The sequence below is a fragment of the Halichoeres trimaculatus genome, unplaced genomic scaffold (assembly GCF_033239565.1).
Source record: "Halichoeres trimaculatus isolate MK-OKI-2021-1 unplaced genomic scaffold, fHalTri1.1 fHalTri1_scaffold_24, whole genome shotgun sequence".
NCBI lineage: Eukaryota > Metazoa > Chordata > Actinopteri > Labriformes > Labridae > Halichoeres > Halichoeres trimaculatus.
The window spans coordinates 3,445,079-3,460,462 of NW_027437202.1; the positions used below are offsets into that span (position 1 = coordinate 3,445,079).

Genomic DNA, 15,384 nt, shown 5'->3' on the forward strand with positions numbered 1-15,384 from the left:
TATGTGTTTATTTATCAGAGTAGGGAGTGAAGCGTAGGGTCACTAAAAAGTGGAAAAATAAATTCAAAACAGCGTCCAGCTGCTCCAGATGTAGTTCTGATGTAATCCTGGCCGCAGCCACAGGGGACTATCCCCTATCAGGCTCTATCAGGGCCACACCCGGACCGAACCCAGCACACATCTCCCCTGAAACAACACCACGTGAACCAGCAGTGAACTGTGGACTCAGGAAACATGTGAGGAGGAGGATCTTTCTTTGACCATAAACAAGCTGGACTCATGTTTGGCTTATTCACCTCTGTATCCAATGAGTCTTTGGGGTGTGTTAACTGAACGCAGGCTGAGCACCTGTGTTTGTGTGAAAAGAGGGAAAACAAGGCTCTGCTTCAAACAAAAGGATGAAGATGGAGGGATAAAGCACGCTAACACCCAGGTATGTATTAGTTTTACCTCTTGGACAAACAGCGACTGAGCTTCTTTCTCGGCAGTCTCCGGCACGGTGGAGAACAGAGTCCGGCCCTGGCGCCTCAGGGTGGAGATCTGAAGGGATGAAAAACAGAAGTAGCAGAAGAGAGCTTCAACCTGCTGCTGTGTACACACAACAGGGTGAGTTCAGTCACCCAGTAAAAACATTCGCAGCCCTCGGGAGTGTGTTCAGAGTTTCACTGCTCCTTGTGATTATACGTGGTGTTATTAATCCCTACAGGGCGGTTCTCTTTGTAGTTTCCATCAAAGGAGGGTCAAAGATCAATGTAAGCTGCAGACTCCTGCTGGTCGGGGTAAGTGTTGTACTCAAGGACACTTAAACTGAGGGATGCTGCTTGCTATGCTGTGCTGAGTCCCTCTCCTCTTTCCAGGATTTAAAGTCATGCTGGAGGTTAGCGCTGATTATTTTCCAGAGACGGAGCCAGGATTTCAGTTTTGGGTGGGCCAGATGAATTTTGGCAGGGCCTTAAGTTACAAAAGTTTGTAGATCATTAATAAAATTCATAAAAAAGACTGACAGTATACTAATGTTACTATGTGCAGTTTTAAAGCAGATTTGGTAGTTTTTTCCACCTTTAGTCAGTCATTTTTTTTCCTAACAGGCTAAAAAACAAAGCTCATTTTACAAAGACAGAGCATCTAACACTAACAAAATAAACTTGAAGTGACAAAATTTCACCATGCTCTTTTTAAATCTATTTAAAAAAATATATATAAAAATTATAAGAAAAGTTTAGTTAAAAAGTGGGTGGGCCTTGGGTCTCTTGGCCCACCCATAATGCCGCCCCTGTTATTTTTAACATTATATCTCAAAATGTGTGTATCTTTGAACATCTTCACTTTCCAATCTAAAGAAACAGAAGAATACTGATAAAACTTCCATATCTTAGCACTAAATCTGAGGATAGAACCAGAGGGCGGCTGGCTTAGCTCAGCATAAAGACAAGTCCTTCTTCTTCGCCCTGCTACAGCCAGACAGAAGAGAGTGTCGATCCTTCGCCAAGGAGCAAAAGGTGCCCTGGGGCGACGAGACAGTTGAGCTGCTTTGCCATCAAAGCTTTTGGACGCTGCAGCCACCACTGCTCCCACTTAGCATTCTGCTTTCCCACTCAACCCACAGAGATGAGTGGGAAGCAGTGGCACAATGACCCAGTTTTGTCATGTATGTGTAATTCTTACAGCGGAGAGCACACTCAGATACAGAACCTCTGCCCTCAGCTCTTGTTAAAACACCTCCAGAGGCTAAGTTGTTAGCATTTTCTCATCTTAAAACTCAAGTGTGGGTATATTTAAGCTGGATTTGCAGAATAAAAGTGTCCGTCAATGTGAATGCCAACCCCACACACGTCTGTCTGCGTCAGCTACTCCACTGAGACTTTGACTTAAGCGCTGTCAGTCAGAACCACTGGCTGCCAATTAACAGCATTCCTTTCACAGTCATTAAACCGGAGCTGTGATGGCTTCCACTGGGCCAGAGGAGCGTGTTTCCACAGGCAGAGGCCGAGAGGGTGATGCCAGGCAGGCGTAAGTATGCAGACACAGGGGCGGAGGGGTTGAAGAAAGATGAAAGCGAGTGTCCAATCCATGCATATTTATGATTACACGAGCTGGATCCAAATATTCACAACATCTGCTCAGATTCAATCTCATTGGTTGTTTCTTTAATGACCAAATGTGGTCAAAAATCCTCCTTAAGCTCTAGATTTTCATTCACTTTACACTAAAACTGCTCTGTTTGCATCCGTGTGTGTAGACCTGTAACATGTTAGACGCACATGTCGGCCTGGCTCCCCCTTCGCCTCTCTCAGCCCAGTGATGTGAAACATATGGCAGGTTAGACAGATGGACAGGCTGGGTCCTACACACACACACACACACACACACACACACACGCTCTGAGAGAGTCCTGGCCAGTTCTAATGGCTGAGCTCTGCAGACCTGCTTGTAATGAAACCCACTCATCATCATCTCCTGATTGTGAAACAGCCTGAAGCAGACTGTAGGTGGAAGATTTCCCACTGAAAACTGTTATTGCTTTATTAACTGCAACTCCCGAGTGTGTCTTTGTCTTGTTTTGTTGTTTTACTTGAGTGTTATGCAATTCTTTGACATATTGGTATCAAATTCAGACTGGGAAAAGGAAGCAGAATGAGTTGTTGAGTACATGGCTTTTCAAAAGCAGCTGGATACTGTAGATTAAAGCAAATCTCACACTGAGTGTAATATGGGTTTGTTTCAGGGGCTACTTCTTCACAGCGGATTAAAACAATCAAAAAATCAAGCTGAGGGATTCATTTCAAGTCATAAAAATGCAGAATTTAAATAGACTTGTCCTTTAAAGTGTGATTCAGGAGGCTAAAGGTATGACAAACACTCCAGCATGAGTCCATCTTTATTTCCCTTTCTCCCCCAAACTGGGAGTGGACCCTCAGAGATCCATCCAAGCGCTGCGGTGACGCAATGTTGACACAGTCTCTGAGCCGCTCGGAACGCAAGCAGGACATGTACGAAGGGTGTGTGTGGTTTTTAGGACTGAGAGCCAGTGATAACACACGGTAAATGAAGAAAATTTCACCCAGGGGGGTCCTCAATCTGAAAAACTCATGGATATTCCCTCGAAATACTCCAGCTGAGGGAAGCAGAACCAGCTGGATCAGGATGATTTAGAAGATTTGAAGACTTGAATGTGTCTTGAAGCTAGACTTCAGGAAGTGGATGGTTTGGTTTGTGAGTGGCATCATTTTCTGCATGTAAACACTGCAAAAAACTGAAGTGTTATCAAGTGTTTTTGTCTTATTTTAAAGAGGACATATCATGCTGATCCCTGATTTTATACTTACATATAATATAATACATTTGAAAACAAGACCTTTCACCCCCTTAATTTTCAAAAAATGAGATATTGTATTTTTTCTGATATCCTAGAACGAGATTTAATGCCTCTGAAAATAGGTCATTGTCATTTGGCTGCGAGATTTCGACCATCGTGACGACACGAGGATCCTTTCTTTTTACTGAAGTAATCTGATAAAGCAGCTCCTCCTCTGTGATATCAGTTAGTCAAACAACCACCACCAAGGGATACACCCACCAAGAGCCGACCGACTGAGTGCTGGATGCAGGGACTCTGCTCTGCTGAGCAGCTCAGCTTTACATGGTGAATTAGCAGTTAAAACACCTGGTCTGACTCGGGGTCCAATACAAAAGGACGTATCCTACACTCTGCCATTTTATTAGTGCTATCAATGCCTTACGGTGAAGTTTTGGCAAACAGCAAACTCGCTCAGTCTGCTCCATTCAATATGGTGATTTTGTAAATACTGCCATGCTGCAAAAACCGCCCCCTGGCTCTACCCCCTCCGCCCCTCTGATAGAACTGACCAATCAGAGCACAAAGGGCTTTGACGTTGCGAGGTTACTGAAGGTCATTCTCGAAACAGAGACATTTTCTACTGAAAATAAGACAAAAACACTCGATAACACTTCGTTTTTTTGCACTTAACAAAGGTGTAAAACTGATCGTATCAGCACAGCTTCGCTTTCTAAATCAAAATCAGTGACTTGTCATACCTGGAAGTCGTCTGTGGGGAACTGCAGCATGTCCCGCAGGACATCGCTCATGATTTGCGTCTTCCTCTGGACGATCACATTCTCGTAGTCCAGAGGCTCGATGACCTTCGGCTTCACCTGAAAGAGGAAACACAGCAGTGGATGAAGAGTCTGCAGCTGTGTGTGTTTTTTCTGTACAGTGGTTTTCAGAGTGTGAGGGTTGTTGGATGAGACACAGAGGGAGATCATACTGTCTGGGCAACAAGTTGCCATTGTCTCTTTCCCAGCTCCAGCAGCAGACAGACACAGGCGTGAATGTGAGTTTACAGAAATACGAGATGTGAGAAGCGAGAGCCTGTGTGTGCCATTGTACCATTCATGAGCTCACGTTCACAACCTGGATTAGATACCCCTCCAGCTTTTTCGATCTGTCGTCTGAGGCTTTCCAGGAACGGGCACCACCTCCTCCCACCAACACCCAAAGGAGGAAGACACCCAGTCCAAACATTTACTCCATCATATCATAAATCCATGTAACAGAGCGGGCTTTGTTAGCCAAAGGAGAAAGCTGTAGGTAAGATAGTCCAGCCCGGTTCCTGATCCAGGACAGATTAAACTCCCTCAGGGGCCGCAGACGTCCGCTCTGACATTCCAGACAAGGGACCCCAGAGACTGCTCCAGACTGTGATGTTAGGGAAACAGCTTCACATGTGACACCCATGTGGAAGTAAACAATGCTTTGATGTGTGTTTGAAGATGAGCGGAGACAGATTTGAGTCTTTGGAAATGGCTGGAAATTTATCGTTTGAATAAAAAAAGACAGAGACAGAAAGCTGATCCTTCTTGATGCCTCACAGAAAACGCAGTTTAGATCTGTCTGACTCATTTTGAAAGATTTAAAAAGACATAAATGATTGGAAGATGGGCCTTATGAGGTATATGCTTCACTTTTAGGAGGCTTTCACGTCATTCTTCTTTACATACAGCCTGTTGTTGTGAGAATCTCCCGAGTGTGATAAGAAAAAACTTAGAGAAACAGGAGAAGTTCATCTACAAGGAAGTTATCATTCATCATGTTGTCGTTTTAAAATGATTGTAGCCTCCTGGACCTCATGTGTCCGCTAGGTGTGGCGGCAGTCCAGATCATTGGGATTAGCCTCCTGGTCTGCGTCCAGTAAACACAGAACAAACCGGGGGCCAATTAAAGAGTCGTCTGACCATAAATTTACATCCTGATTCGTCCGACCAATCCTCCTGATGACGCAACAACGACAAAAAAAAAATCATCCCTCCATATCTCTCAGCCCTTTGGATGTAAAAGATCATCTGATAAGCAGTAAATCATCCTCCCTGACTCCCAGCTGGATCATTTCCATCCAGACAAAAAGATAACAACAAGCAGCTGTGAACTCTGACTCCACTTTCAGTGTGTAATTATCACATGAATACATTAGAGTGAGCAGCTATGTGAGGATAAAGCTGAACTTCTTAAGCTGGGAAGATGTAGATATTCTGCTCTGTGAGGTCAGTCTAATAATACTCTTACCTAACTGCTCGGCTTCTGTTTCAATCATGGTTTCCTGATCAAATAATCCAAAGTGAAGGATTTTTTGAAGCGGTGTGAGAAAAGGAAGCTGCTGATATGGTTAATGAACAAAAGAAGCCACAAGTGCTCCAGTTCGCTAAAATAAGATCAAGATTCAACCCCCCGGAGAGGTGTGCCCTCAAGCTGCTATTTCCCATTTCCGCCTCTGCCTTTTAAATATCTTCAAAGCCGCTCTGTAAAAGAGGATCCCAGTGATAAAAAGTGTCTGAAAGAATGAGATGACACCCAAAGGAGCCAACTTACCGCGACCACCTGTGACACAGCCTCCCCCTCTGCCTCAATCTCAGCCAGGCTCTTGTACTGCTGAGGGGACTCTATCACCATCTCCCGTTTGGGGGCTTTACCCGCCCGGCCTTGCATCCTGCTCAGTCCTCCCTGTTAGTGTGTGTGTGTGTGTCCTCCAGTCAGGTGAAGCAGCTCACAGCGCCATGGCATGAAAAGTAAAGAGCCAGAGCTGTGCAGACGAGATCCCCTCTGTGCTCAATCACAATGGCCCAGCCTCCGTCTCTCCCGCTCTGTGTCTCATCAGGAGGGTCGGGCCTCTCCCTCCCTCCCTGCCTTACAGCTGTGCAGCTGTGGGAGCGTGAGCATGCATGTGTGTTTGTGTGTAAGGAGTGTGTGATTTTTGTAAAGAGGAGGGGAGGGGAAGGCAACCACTCCCACGTTAAAAACTTGGAGGAGGGCCAGAGATTGTGCTGTCATGTGTCTGCTTGATACCTGCTTTAAGAGTGTGTGTGAAAAACGCAACAACAGCGCAAATCTTCACATACTCTGAATTTGAATCGTCTAACTCCAGAGGTGTCAAAACTATTCACATTTATTACTCAAGTAGAAGTATAGAGTTGGAGTATTAAACTGAGCTTTTTACTTAAGTAAAAGTGAAAAAGTAATGGTTTCAAAACTACTACAAGTATGAAAGTAAGAGTGTAAGGGGAACAAATGCCTTTGACGACAAAGCTTGGGCTGCGCCACAGGGGCATAAAGTGCACTCATAAGGCCATAATGACTAAAAAGTTTGGTTAAAATGGTCATTTTGAAAAAAATTTGGGTAGCTGGTGTTGATCAATAGGGTCTTACTCGATCACTTTCAACTATAGTCTGTATATAGTGGACAGTGGACAGCATAGCTTCGCCATTTACCATTGTATGGTTTTGAAGCCAAAATTCCCCCGTCACTGGAGCAGTTGTGCAGCAGAGACTGTGAGGGATTCTGGGAGAACCTGAGTGGGGCCAGGTGAGAAAAAAAACGTATTGACCCGTCCTCCCATCATATTTTGCAATCCCCCAAAAAATACACAAGAACATCATCTGTCAATCATTGTTAAACGTGACTTAAAACCTCATTTTTAACCTCTTATAACTACTTAAAACAAAACTTTTCAGATAAAAGAGGACTTAACAACAAGGCAGCCAAATTGCATCTTCAAATCACCACAACAATCAGACATAGAAACATTTCTACCAGGTGAATTGATTTTTTAAAGTTTGACCACAGCCCATCTGGAATGACTGGAGAGATGGATTTTTTAACCTATACTGCAGCCTGCCACCAGGGGGAGCAGTTTTTGTGGCGACTTCATGCCGAGCAAGATGACATCAACTAATCAAGGCTAGCCAAAATGTTTGTCATTTAAGGTCACTGTGGATTTTTTTCTGAATAATTATGTTTTTCCCATTAGAGACACGGTATTTAGTAGGTGCTATTTCCTGTTTTGTGTCCGCACAGCGCAACACTGGGTCTTCATCATGTTGACTGACTGACTGTCATGACGCACAAGAAATTCATTGTTCGTTATCATGCTCAGACAGAGTTATGTTTATACCCCTCATACAACCACAATCCAGTTGAAAAAGTTTACTGAAAATGTTAAGAGTAGAAGTTAAAAGTTAGCTAAAAGCTAACTACTCCCGTAAAGTATAAATACTTAAGTAAGGTAACAAAGTATTTTTACTTTGTTACTTGACACCTCTGTTTAACTCCATCTTAACTTCCCAGTCTCTTTAAACTAAAGGTCAACATGAGGTCATCATTCAAAAGCTGCTCATTCACTGTTGAAATGTCTTAAAATAACTGTGACCAGCCGCTGCGCCAATACAGTCTCCGTTGATAAACTCCCCGTTGATATTTTCCCTTCTTTGAACTCTTCCTTCACCGTATCCGCTGCAGCAGGCACCCACAGCAGGGTCAGAAAAAACACACTTTCTGCTCATCCGGCTCTTACGCACTCACACACTTCGCACACACACACGCTCTCCTGCTGCTTCAGGAAGAGCTCGACTTGCCCCTTGTTTCTCCGAGCAGTCAGAGATCTCTCAAAGGAGAATCTCGCCTTTTATCTCTGAGCAATAGAGGCGCCTCGGCTCAGCTGTTTTCTATCTGAGAGCGTGTTTCAGAATGATGACATTTAAAGTTTTTCGGGGAGGAATTACTGCGAGTAGATTTATGCAAATCTTTTATTTTGAAGCACAGAACTGGACTTCTCTGACTCAACCAGCATGATTAATAACTCATCCAGAGAGAAGTCCTTTCTGGCTCCAAAATGAGGAGGGAGGATGGCTTCAAAGGCTGTCAGCTCTGTGTTACAGTTTCGCTGATATCCCCTCTAACAAAATGTAGCACAAAGCCATGCAAGAGGTGTGTGTGTGTGACACTCGGTCTTTGTGCAGCAGGGTCCTCTGATGTGTGAGGCCTCATTAGCATAACGTGTTTTAACTGCACTGGCTTCAAAGGGACTGGCTGAAAAGTACGAGGCTGTAAAATGATGTTGTTTCACATCCATCAGAGCAGCTGTGAGGAGGAGAAACTGTGGATCCTCCCTTCTTGACTTTCCTGTGGCCTCAGCTCGTAACGGACTGCTGACTCCACCGTGTCCACCTCCCTCCCTCCCTGTCGTCCCGTGGAGGCCTCAGTGACAGCGTCACCAGCTCAGCGTGATAATCAGCCTCTTGTCAGAGCCCCTGCCTGCGCTGAGGTCATCCTGCTTCATTCACCCACATCTCAGAGTGCTCTCACACCATCACGCTTCCTGGAGCCAGGCCTGGTGCCACGCCAGCAGTACCACGAGGATGTGCGAGTTTGTGTGTGTGCAGACGACCTTACAAGACAGCGTGCGTAGGAGCTTGACGTAAAACAACAGAGAGAGAAAGTGAAGAAGGAGAGGGATGGCGTCCGTTTGTTATTACACAGCTTGAACCTATTAGGACATGTGAGCCGTCCACGCCCTTCCCATGAGGCGTTCACACACATATGTAGACGTAAAGCGTCACATAAGTCAGCGGAGGATTGCATAAGCGGTGGTTGACGTAATGTTTGGGAGCTGGGTCCTGGTGCAGGCACCCTAGGGGGAGAAAGTGTGAGGGGTGTTGCCTGGAAAGACGGATCCCGGCTTCACGCACACATTGGCGTCACGAGCTGAAGCTCTCATCTCACATGCTCTGTCTACAGAGAGTCCTTTAACGAACGAATCAAAGAGCAGATCAGGGGTCAGTCTTTAAATATCATCACAGCTCCAGGTACAACGGAAAAACATGTGGGATGTGTTAACTGTGAATCCAGAGAGGGGATTTTCCTGAGTCCTGATGATGTCAGAGATCTCAGAGGTGTTGAGAGAAACAAGGAGCAGAAAGTCCCTGAATGGATTAGTGCACAGGGGAAATATTAAGACCCAAAACACAGATTTCTTCTTCTTCTATATCTTAACAAATGCTGCATAAAAGATGAAGAGCATCACTATGGTTTTATTTTTATACTTGAGACATTAAGTCAGAGTCCTGGACTCCTTTTTGTTTCCATCTTTAGCTATAATTTGGATATTAATGGACGGATATTTTCCGCGGCTACTGCAGATGTAATCATTGCATAAAGGTCACGAGAGGCCGACCACAGCTTTATTGCTGCAAAGGAAACATCCAAAAGTGATAATGCTTCATGGTCGTCCTTGACTTATGGTGCACTAGCAATCCTACTTAACCCCCTCGCTATTGATTGTCCATTAAATCTCTCAGGCTTAACACAGGACGGGCTGCGGGCTAATGGAGCTAACTGGAGGGAAGTAGTGCATAAATCTAAGAGGAAGACAACACGCAGGCTACGGGAAGGCACAACTTCAGGACCTACTTTACTCTGACGCTAAATGTTCAGCTTTTGATGCTGCTCTGGTAATTGTGCGATCGGGGCCACTGGATTTCCTCCACTGCTGAAATCTAGGTCCTCTGGGGAGTCTATTAGGAAGATTATGAGCGAGAATTTCTGCTGATATGTGCAGCAATTCATGTTTAATCCAACAAGTCTGCACCCTCTCATGATTAATAATTTTTACACACTTTCCATCCTTACTGACGACTTGGTGCTGTATGTTTCACACCATCTACAGACAGAAATATGAGAAAATGAAAGACAAGAAAACAAAAGTTATACTCAATGAAAAGCACAATTTTGTTTGTTTGTTTACCAAAGCAGTGGTAGGCATCCAGACTTGTGATCCCCTCAGACTCTCTGGTTCCTCCTCCTCCTCCAGACCCCCCAGCTCCACTGCCCCCTTAATGTAGCCACAGTTCCTCTCAAGGATGGAGCGCAGCCCCTCCAGCAAAACCACGCTGGTGGTGCAGCCCATGGTGCCACCAAACACCCGTCAGAACCATGCAGGGGAGAGTGATCTTGTAAGTTTCTTCACTTTCCACTGAGGAGGTGAAGAATTTAACTTTATCCTCGAAAGGTGGGAAAAATCTCACGACTCAGGTGTCAGTTCATCCTCCACAGCCACAAAAGATTCCCAATTATTCCGCTTGAGAGACTATCTCCAAAAACAAATCTCAGCCTGCAGAGTCCGGTGAGTCGTATCCTCCTGTGTGCGGCTCGGCGAGGATGGAGGGATGAGCACGCGGACGAGAGGAAGCAGAGCTGCTCATTCAGCCGGAGCAGGAGCAGGGCGTCGACTCTCTGACTCCTCTTCCTCCGCTTCCTCCTCCTCCTCCTTCTTCTGCCGGAGGGATGCTAAGACGCTCTCACTTTGCGCTCCCTGCCTCTTCTAGCTCCTTCTCCATCGCTGTCACTTTCACTTCTCCCTCCCTCCCTCACAGCTGAGTCATTTCTCTGACTCGGCACGCTTTGTCAACACTAAAAGCAGACTGTTACCAACAAAGACACACACAGGCTCACCCACACACCAGCTTCTGCAGACAATGTTTGACTCTTTCTCCCTCCTTCCTATTTCTCCCACTTTCATTGAAATTACAAGCGATGCAGTCATCCTTCTGAGGTCATTAACATGCGCTCCGAGACATAAAAAGGAATGATTTAACTCCTTTTGACCTGCATTGGCCCACTTCCATTAACACCTCACTGGACTGATCCATTAAGAATGATGCGTCATAGGACGAGTGGGACAAAACAGGCAACCCACTGCACAGCTCCAGCTTATTAACATCAGCAGGTTGTTTATGTAAGGATGATTTATACGCACTCCAAAACAATTCTCTGAATTCCCTTCAGTGTCTCGCGGGTGGCTGGTGTAAATATTTCATCAGAGGATGACACACTCACCTACTTTTAAGTGGATGATGCAGCAAAATGGGCAAAACAGAGAAATACATGAGCAGGAGGATTAAAGTCATTAAATTAGCACTATTCCCCCGAGGGTGCATTAATCTGATGAAATCCAGTGCACCACAGGATGCACCCGATGACCTTTCGACGCAGACGGCTGCAGCATCTTTTTTATCAGAATCCACACTAATCAGGTCTTTCCTTGTGGTGTTTACTCGTCAAAACAGAGCAGAGTGTCGCGGAAAATCCCTCTCAGTCAGCAAAAAAAGATAATGCTCTTCTCAGACGCTCATCTTCAAATAGTAAAACATCCGTCCTCTGTCGTAAATTCCCTCCATAAAGTTTAATCGTATCAGGGGATGAGGAAGCAGCTTTTCAGTGTGGTCACTGTTTAACACACACTGTGTTTTAGTTTATGATCAATAATCAGGGGTGACACCCGGCGACGTGACATGTTAGCATTTTCTCTCTGCTTGATAAATGTAAGGATGCAAAAATGAAAAAGAACACAAAAGGCTCATTTTTACAAGAATAACACTTACAGCTGGATCATCACTCCAGCAGCTCTCCTCTTGGATACAGTATACATCACTGCTGCCCCCTGCAGGCTGCTCCAAACGCTGCAACAACACTTTAAATTAAAGAGAAAAAAAAACAGGGCAGATCAGGCTTTCCTTACCTCATCTTTTTATAAGAATTTCGAGACACACTCCCAACGCTAGTTTAGGAATCAGAGCGAACATAAGTGATGTCATGCAAGCTGCAAGAGGGTGGGGTGTGGAAACTCTGGAAGCTTTACTGCAAATGTTGGAGGTTTATTTCTGATTTTTAGTTTTGTTTGTGCAGGTTTGGTCACTTTCGGATCCAGATGCTCAGCCTGAAATTGTCCCACATCTTGCACTCATTTTACTTCACTTTTACTCTCATGCAAATGTGTCAATAGTTCCATCAGGGAGCTAATTTTAGGCGAACAATAATGAAGTTGAATCTGGGTTACGCTCTTGTGATTTGGGCTTTGGGAGTCTCATGAAAACCCTGCAGGTAATCTGGCAGAGTAGGACAGGAAACTCTGCCCCGACAGGAGGTTTTGGCTGTATTGGATATTCCTCGTGGCTCACTAACCACAAACACTAATTAGCTGCTTTTTGTCTGTATTTTAAAGTATCTAGGCCACGTTGAACGCGCTCTGATTCTACCTATTTGAGCTTAATGTTGGGATGGAAGGAGTCTCAGGCGGCCAAAGCGCCGTGGATGTTTTCCATACTGAAGTAGAAAAAGCTATTTTTAAACAGAGAGCTGGATGTGCAATTGTGTCAACTGGGGCAGAGGAATTTTTTATGGTCAGTGCCCGATTTTTGCAGACGAGGTTGGCTGCACAGATCAGGAGAGCAACTGTTATGTTAATCATGGAGTTAAAGGGGTAGTGCCACAAGAAAAGCCACTTGAGTTGTCAAAGAGAGCTCGAAATCAGGTGATGTCATCTCAGCCTGAGTTGGCAACTTGTTTTCGTTTGAGAGGATCTTTCTGCAGCTTTTTCGCTCCCACCCACAATTTGTTTTAATGTCTTTCAGCTGTGAGATAGTCCTTTATTCTCACTGTGCAATGCATTGTGGGAGGACACTGTCTTCTACATCAACAGCACAACTGGAAACCAGCTTTAGCAAACATCTTCTGACTGTTATAAAGTTGTCATTCATACAAAGCTGTGGACTTTTCTCGAGTCAGATTTCTTTCTTTTGTTTGTTAATTCTCAACAAGACTCTGACAAACCAAACAACAAAAGGATCCCTAAAGACTATGATGATGTTGCAATGAGCTGAAATCACCCTACACGCTCTCTTAAATCAACAACGCATGTAGCAACCAACCCAGGAAAATTGATGTGGCTCTCAGACAAGGCAGACTTCTTCATTTTGGCGCCCTGAGGCCCTTCAGAATGAATATGGAAACTAGCAAAGTGCCAGGATGTTGTCATAATAAGAGAGGAATTAAGGTTGAAGCTCACCAGCAGGCAAATTACAAAGCAGTTGCAAACACGCATGAGAGACTGGCTGTGACAGTGAAGAGACAGAGAGTGTTTACGGCGAGGAGCGGAGCAGCCTAAATAAAGAAGACGTGGAGAAACCACACGGCGAGAGGAGCTCTCTCAGATGGAGCATCTCGGGACTTCCACCGCAAACCGCAGCAGCAGACCGAACGGCCTGCTCTGTTACAGATCCCGTATCATGACACTGATATAGGTCAGCAGTGCGAAAGCAGCTACAAATCTGCAGATTATCTCTGACAGGTTTTTGATGCTCTAATCAGACCAAATCCTCTGGAGGAGAGTCCACGCTTTAGGTTGAGAAGTGAAACACATCCCTGTCAGCTAGCTCTGTGCTCTGTGTTTAAGTGTTGAAACCGCTCAGTGTTTGAAATGACAGCTGAGTGAGCCAAAATATGAAAAGGCAAGACTGAGTGTTTGTATGCATTTTTTATAGCCTGTGTGATTATGGTGCATGAAGGGAATTCAGCAGAGCAGGAGGAAGCCAGTCAGAGGTATGAAAACCTCCAAGCAAGCATTTCCCACAGTTGGAAGTGATTATTAAAGCAGCGAGAGTTTTTTTACTGCCACTGTTTGGCCTTGACTTTGTTTACTAAGGTAGAGCTAGGAGCCAGCCACGCCTGCGCTAACTACTCATAATGTGTGTTTCTGTTTGTCCACATTCAGGCCAGAATTTTGATGATTTATCACCGTTTTTTATAATTGTTGGTCCCATGGGTACTTCATGTGACGCCGAGTTACAGAGGAGAAAGAGGGCACGTTTAAAAATAGCCAGGACACCTACCATCATCTCATCCATTATTAAACACAGCCCCGAGATCTGATCTGACATCCATTATGCCACTCCACACACTGTGGGCTACGGTGAATTAATAGGCAGCTATGACATAACTGCCAAGTGTGGGGATGAAGATTAAGACTGAATAATGGATTATGTTCTATCAGGAGGAGGAGTATCTTAAAATGAAGTCTCTTTTTAACTCTCTTATCGACATGTCTAAAGCTCACCAGCCTTGGTCTCGCTGGGTGAAACCTGAGTGGTCGAGGAAATTCTTTGATGTCCAGTTTTCTATATATGTTAGCGTTAGCCATACCAGCACGTCAGTGTCTGCTTCAAACAGAGGGAGAGGAAGCAGCTGCACCATAAGTACACAGTCAAAAATAGAGGGGGCAGCAGGAGTTTGCCACAGATGTACTATTACAGGGACATAAGTGGACACAGATGCATACCTTGTGCTCCACCTTAAAGGTGCAGAGTATTTCCTGCTACTTACAGCCTTCCTTCGCAGTTTTATCCTCCTGACTACCAGGAAAAGAAATATTGTCCAATCACAAAGTTTTTAGGATTCCCCAATCTTTGTGAGGTCATTAGAAGACTAAATACAGTTTTTTGAAAAAAAAGTTTTTATTTTTCAGATATCATATCAGATATCAAAAAGTGGATATAAGAACGAGTTTCACTGTCCATTTTCACTTTGCACTTTGTGAAATACGTTTTGCCCTTAAAGCCGGATCTGCGACATCTTGCTGCATATGTTTTTGTCTCCATTTCTGGAAGATGGATGGCATGTTGGTGTTATACTCAGCAATCGCAAGAGGCCTTGACACCTGGACAAACCTTCTGTCTTTCTTGGACCTTTTTTACCAAACAAACTGAAGGTGTACTTTGGATTTTTGCTCCACAGTTGACACCAACTGGACTTAGAGGTGGACCGTTCTGTCATCTGAGCTTCATCCTCAGAGCTCTCTGAATCATCTTCCTCTGCCTCTGCATCTTGATCTTCATCAGACAACTCAATATCTGAGTTTCTATCAACAACTGCAGTAAAATTCTCTCTGCTTCTGAGAATGAGCCCCTTTCTTGCCATTTGAAAAAATCAGAACAAAATGAAGTAAATAACTACTAATGTCCACTACAGCGGACAATTTCTAAACACTTAATTACAAAGCTAAAATAGAGTAAAAATTATTCAGACAATGTTTAAATGTGTTGTTAAGAGTTCCATATAAAATATGCCACCAAAATTTCAAGCCAAAATTTGCTTATTTAAAAGTTTTATACGCTTACTTTTCCTCTTCCCATAAAATGCACTTGCACTGATGGACGCCATTTTCCTTAATGAAAAAGAGAAAGGTACCAAAGCACCTCCCTTT

At 44.4% G+C, this 15,384-nt stretch overlaps 1 protein-coding gene across 5 annotated transcripts in view; it reads right to left on the reverse strand.

Annotated features, from left to right (window-relative positions):
- The window catches only part of dock9b (dedicator of cytokinesis 9b), a 35,328-nt gene that overhangs the window by 18,034 nt on the left and 1,910 nt on the right, over window positions 1–15,384 (reverse strand). For 2 of the 5 annotated variants that reach the window (XM_074664300.1, XM_074664296.1), the window contains exons 1-3: window positions 5,885–6,164; window positions 4,057–4,173; window positions 451–540 (exon numbers count right to left, since the gene is read on the reverse strand). In XM_074664300.1, the coding sequence (XP_074520401.1) occupies window positions 451–540; window positions 4,057–4,173; window positions 5,885–6,001 (324 nt within the window). In that variant the 5' untranslated portion in view covers window positions 6,002–6,164. Of the gene's footprint in view, window positions 1–450; window positions 541–4,056; window positions 4,174–5,884; window positions 6,165–10,092; window positions 10,678–15,384 lie in introns of those variants that run through there. The other 3 variants (XM_074664299.1, XM_074664298.1, XM_074664295.1) reach the window with 2 other exon arrangements.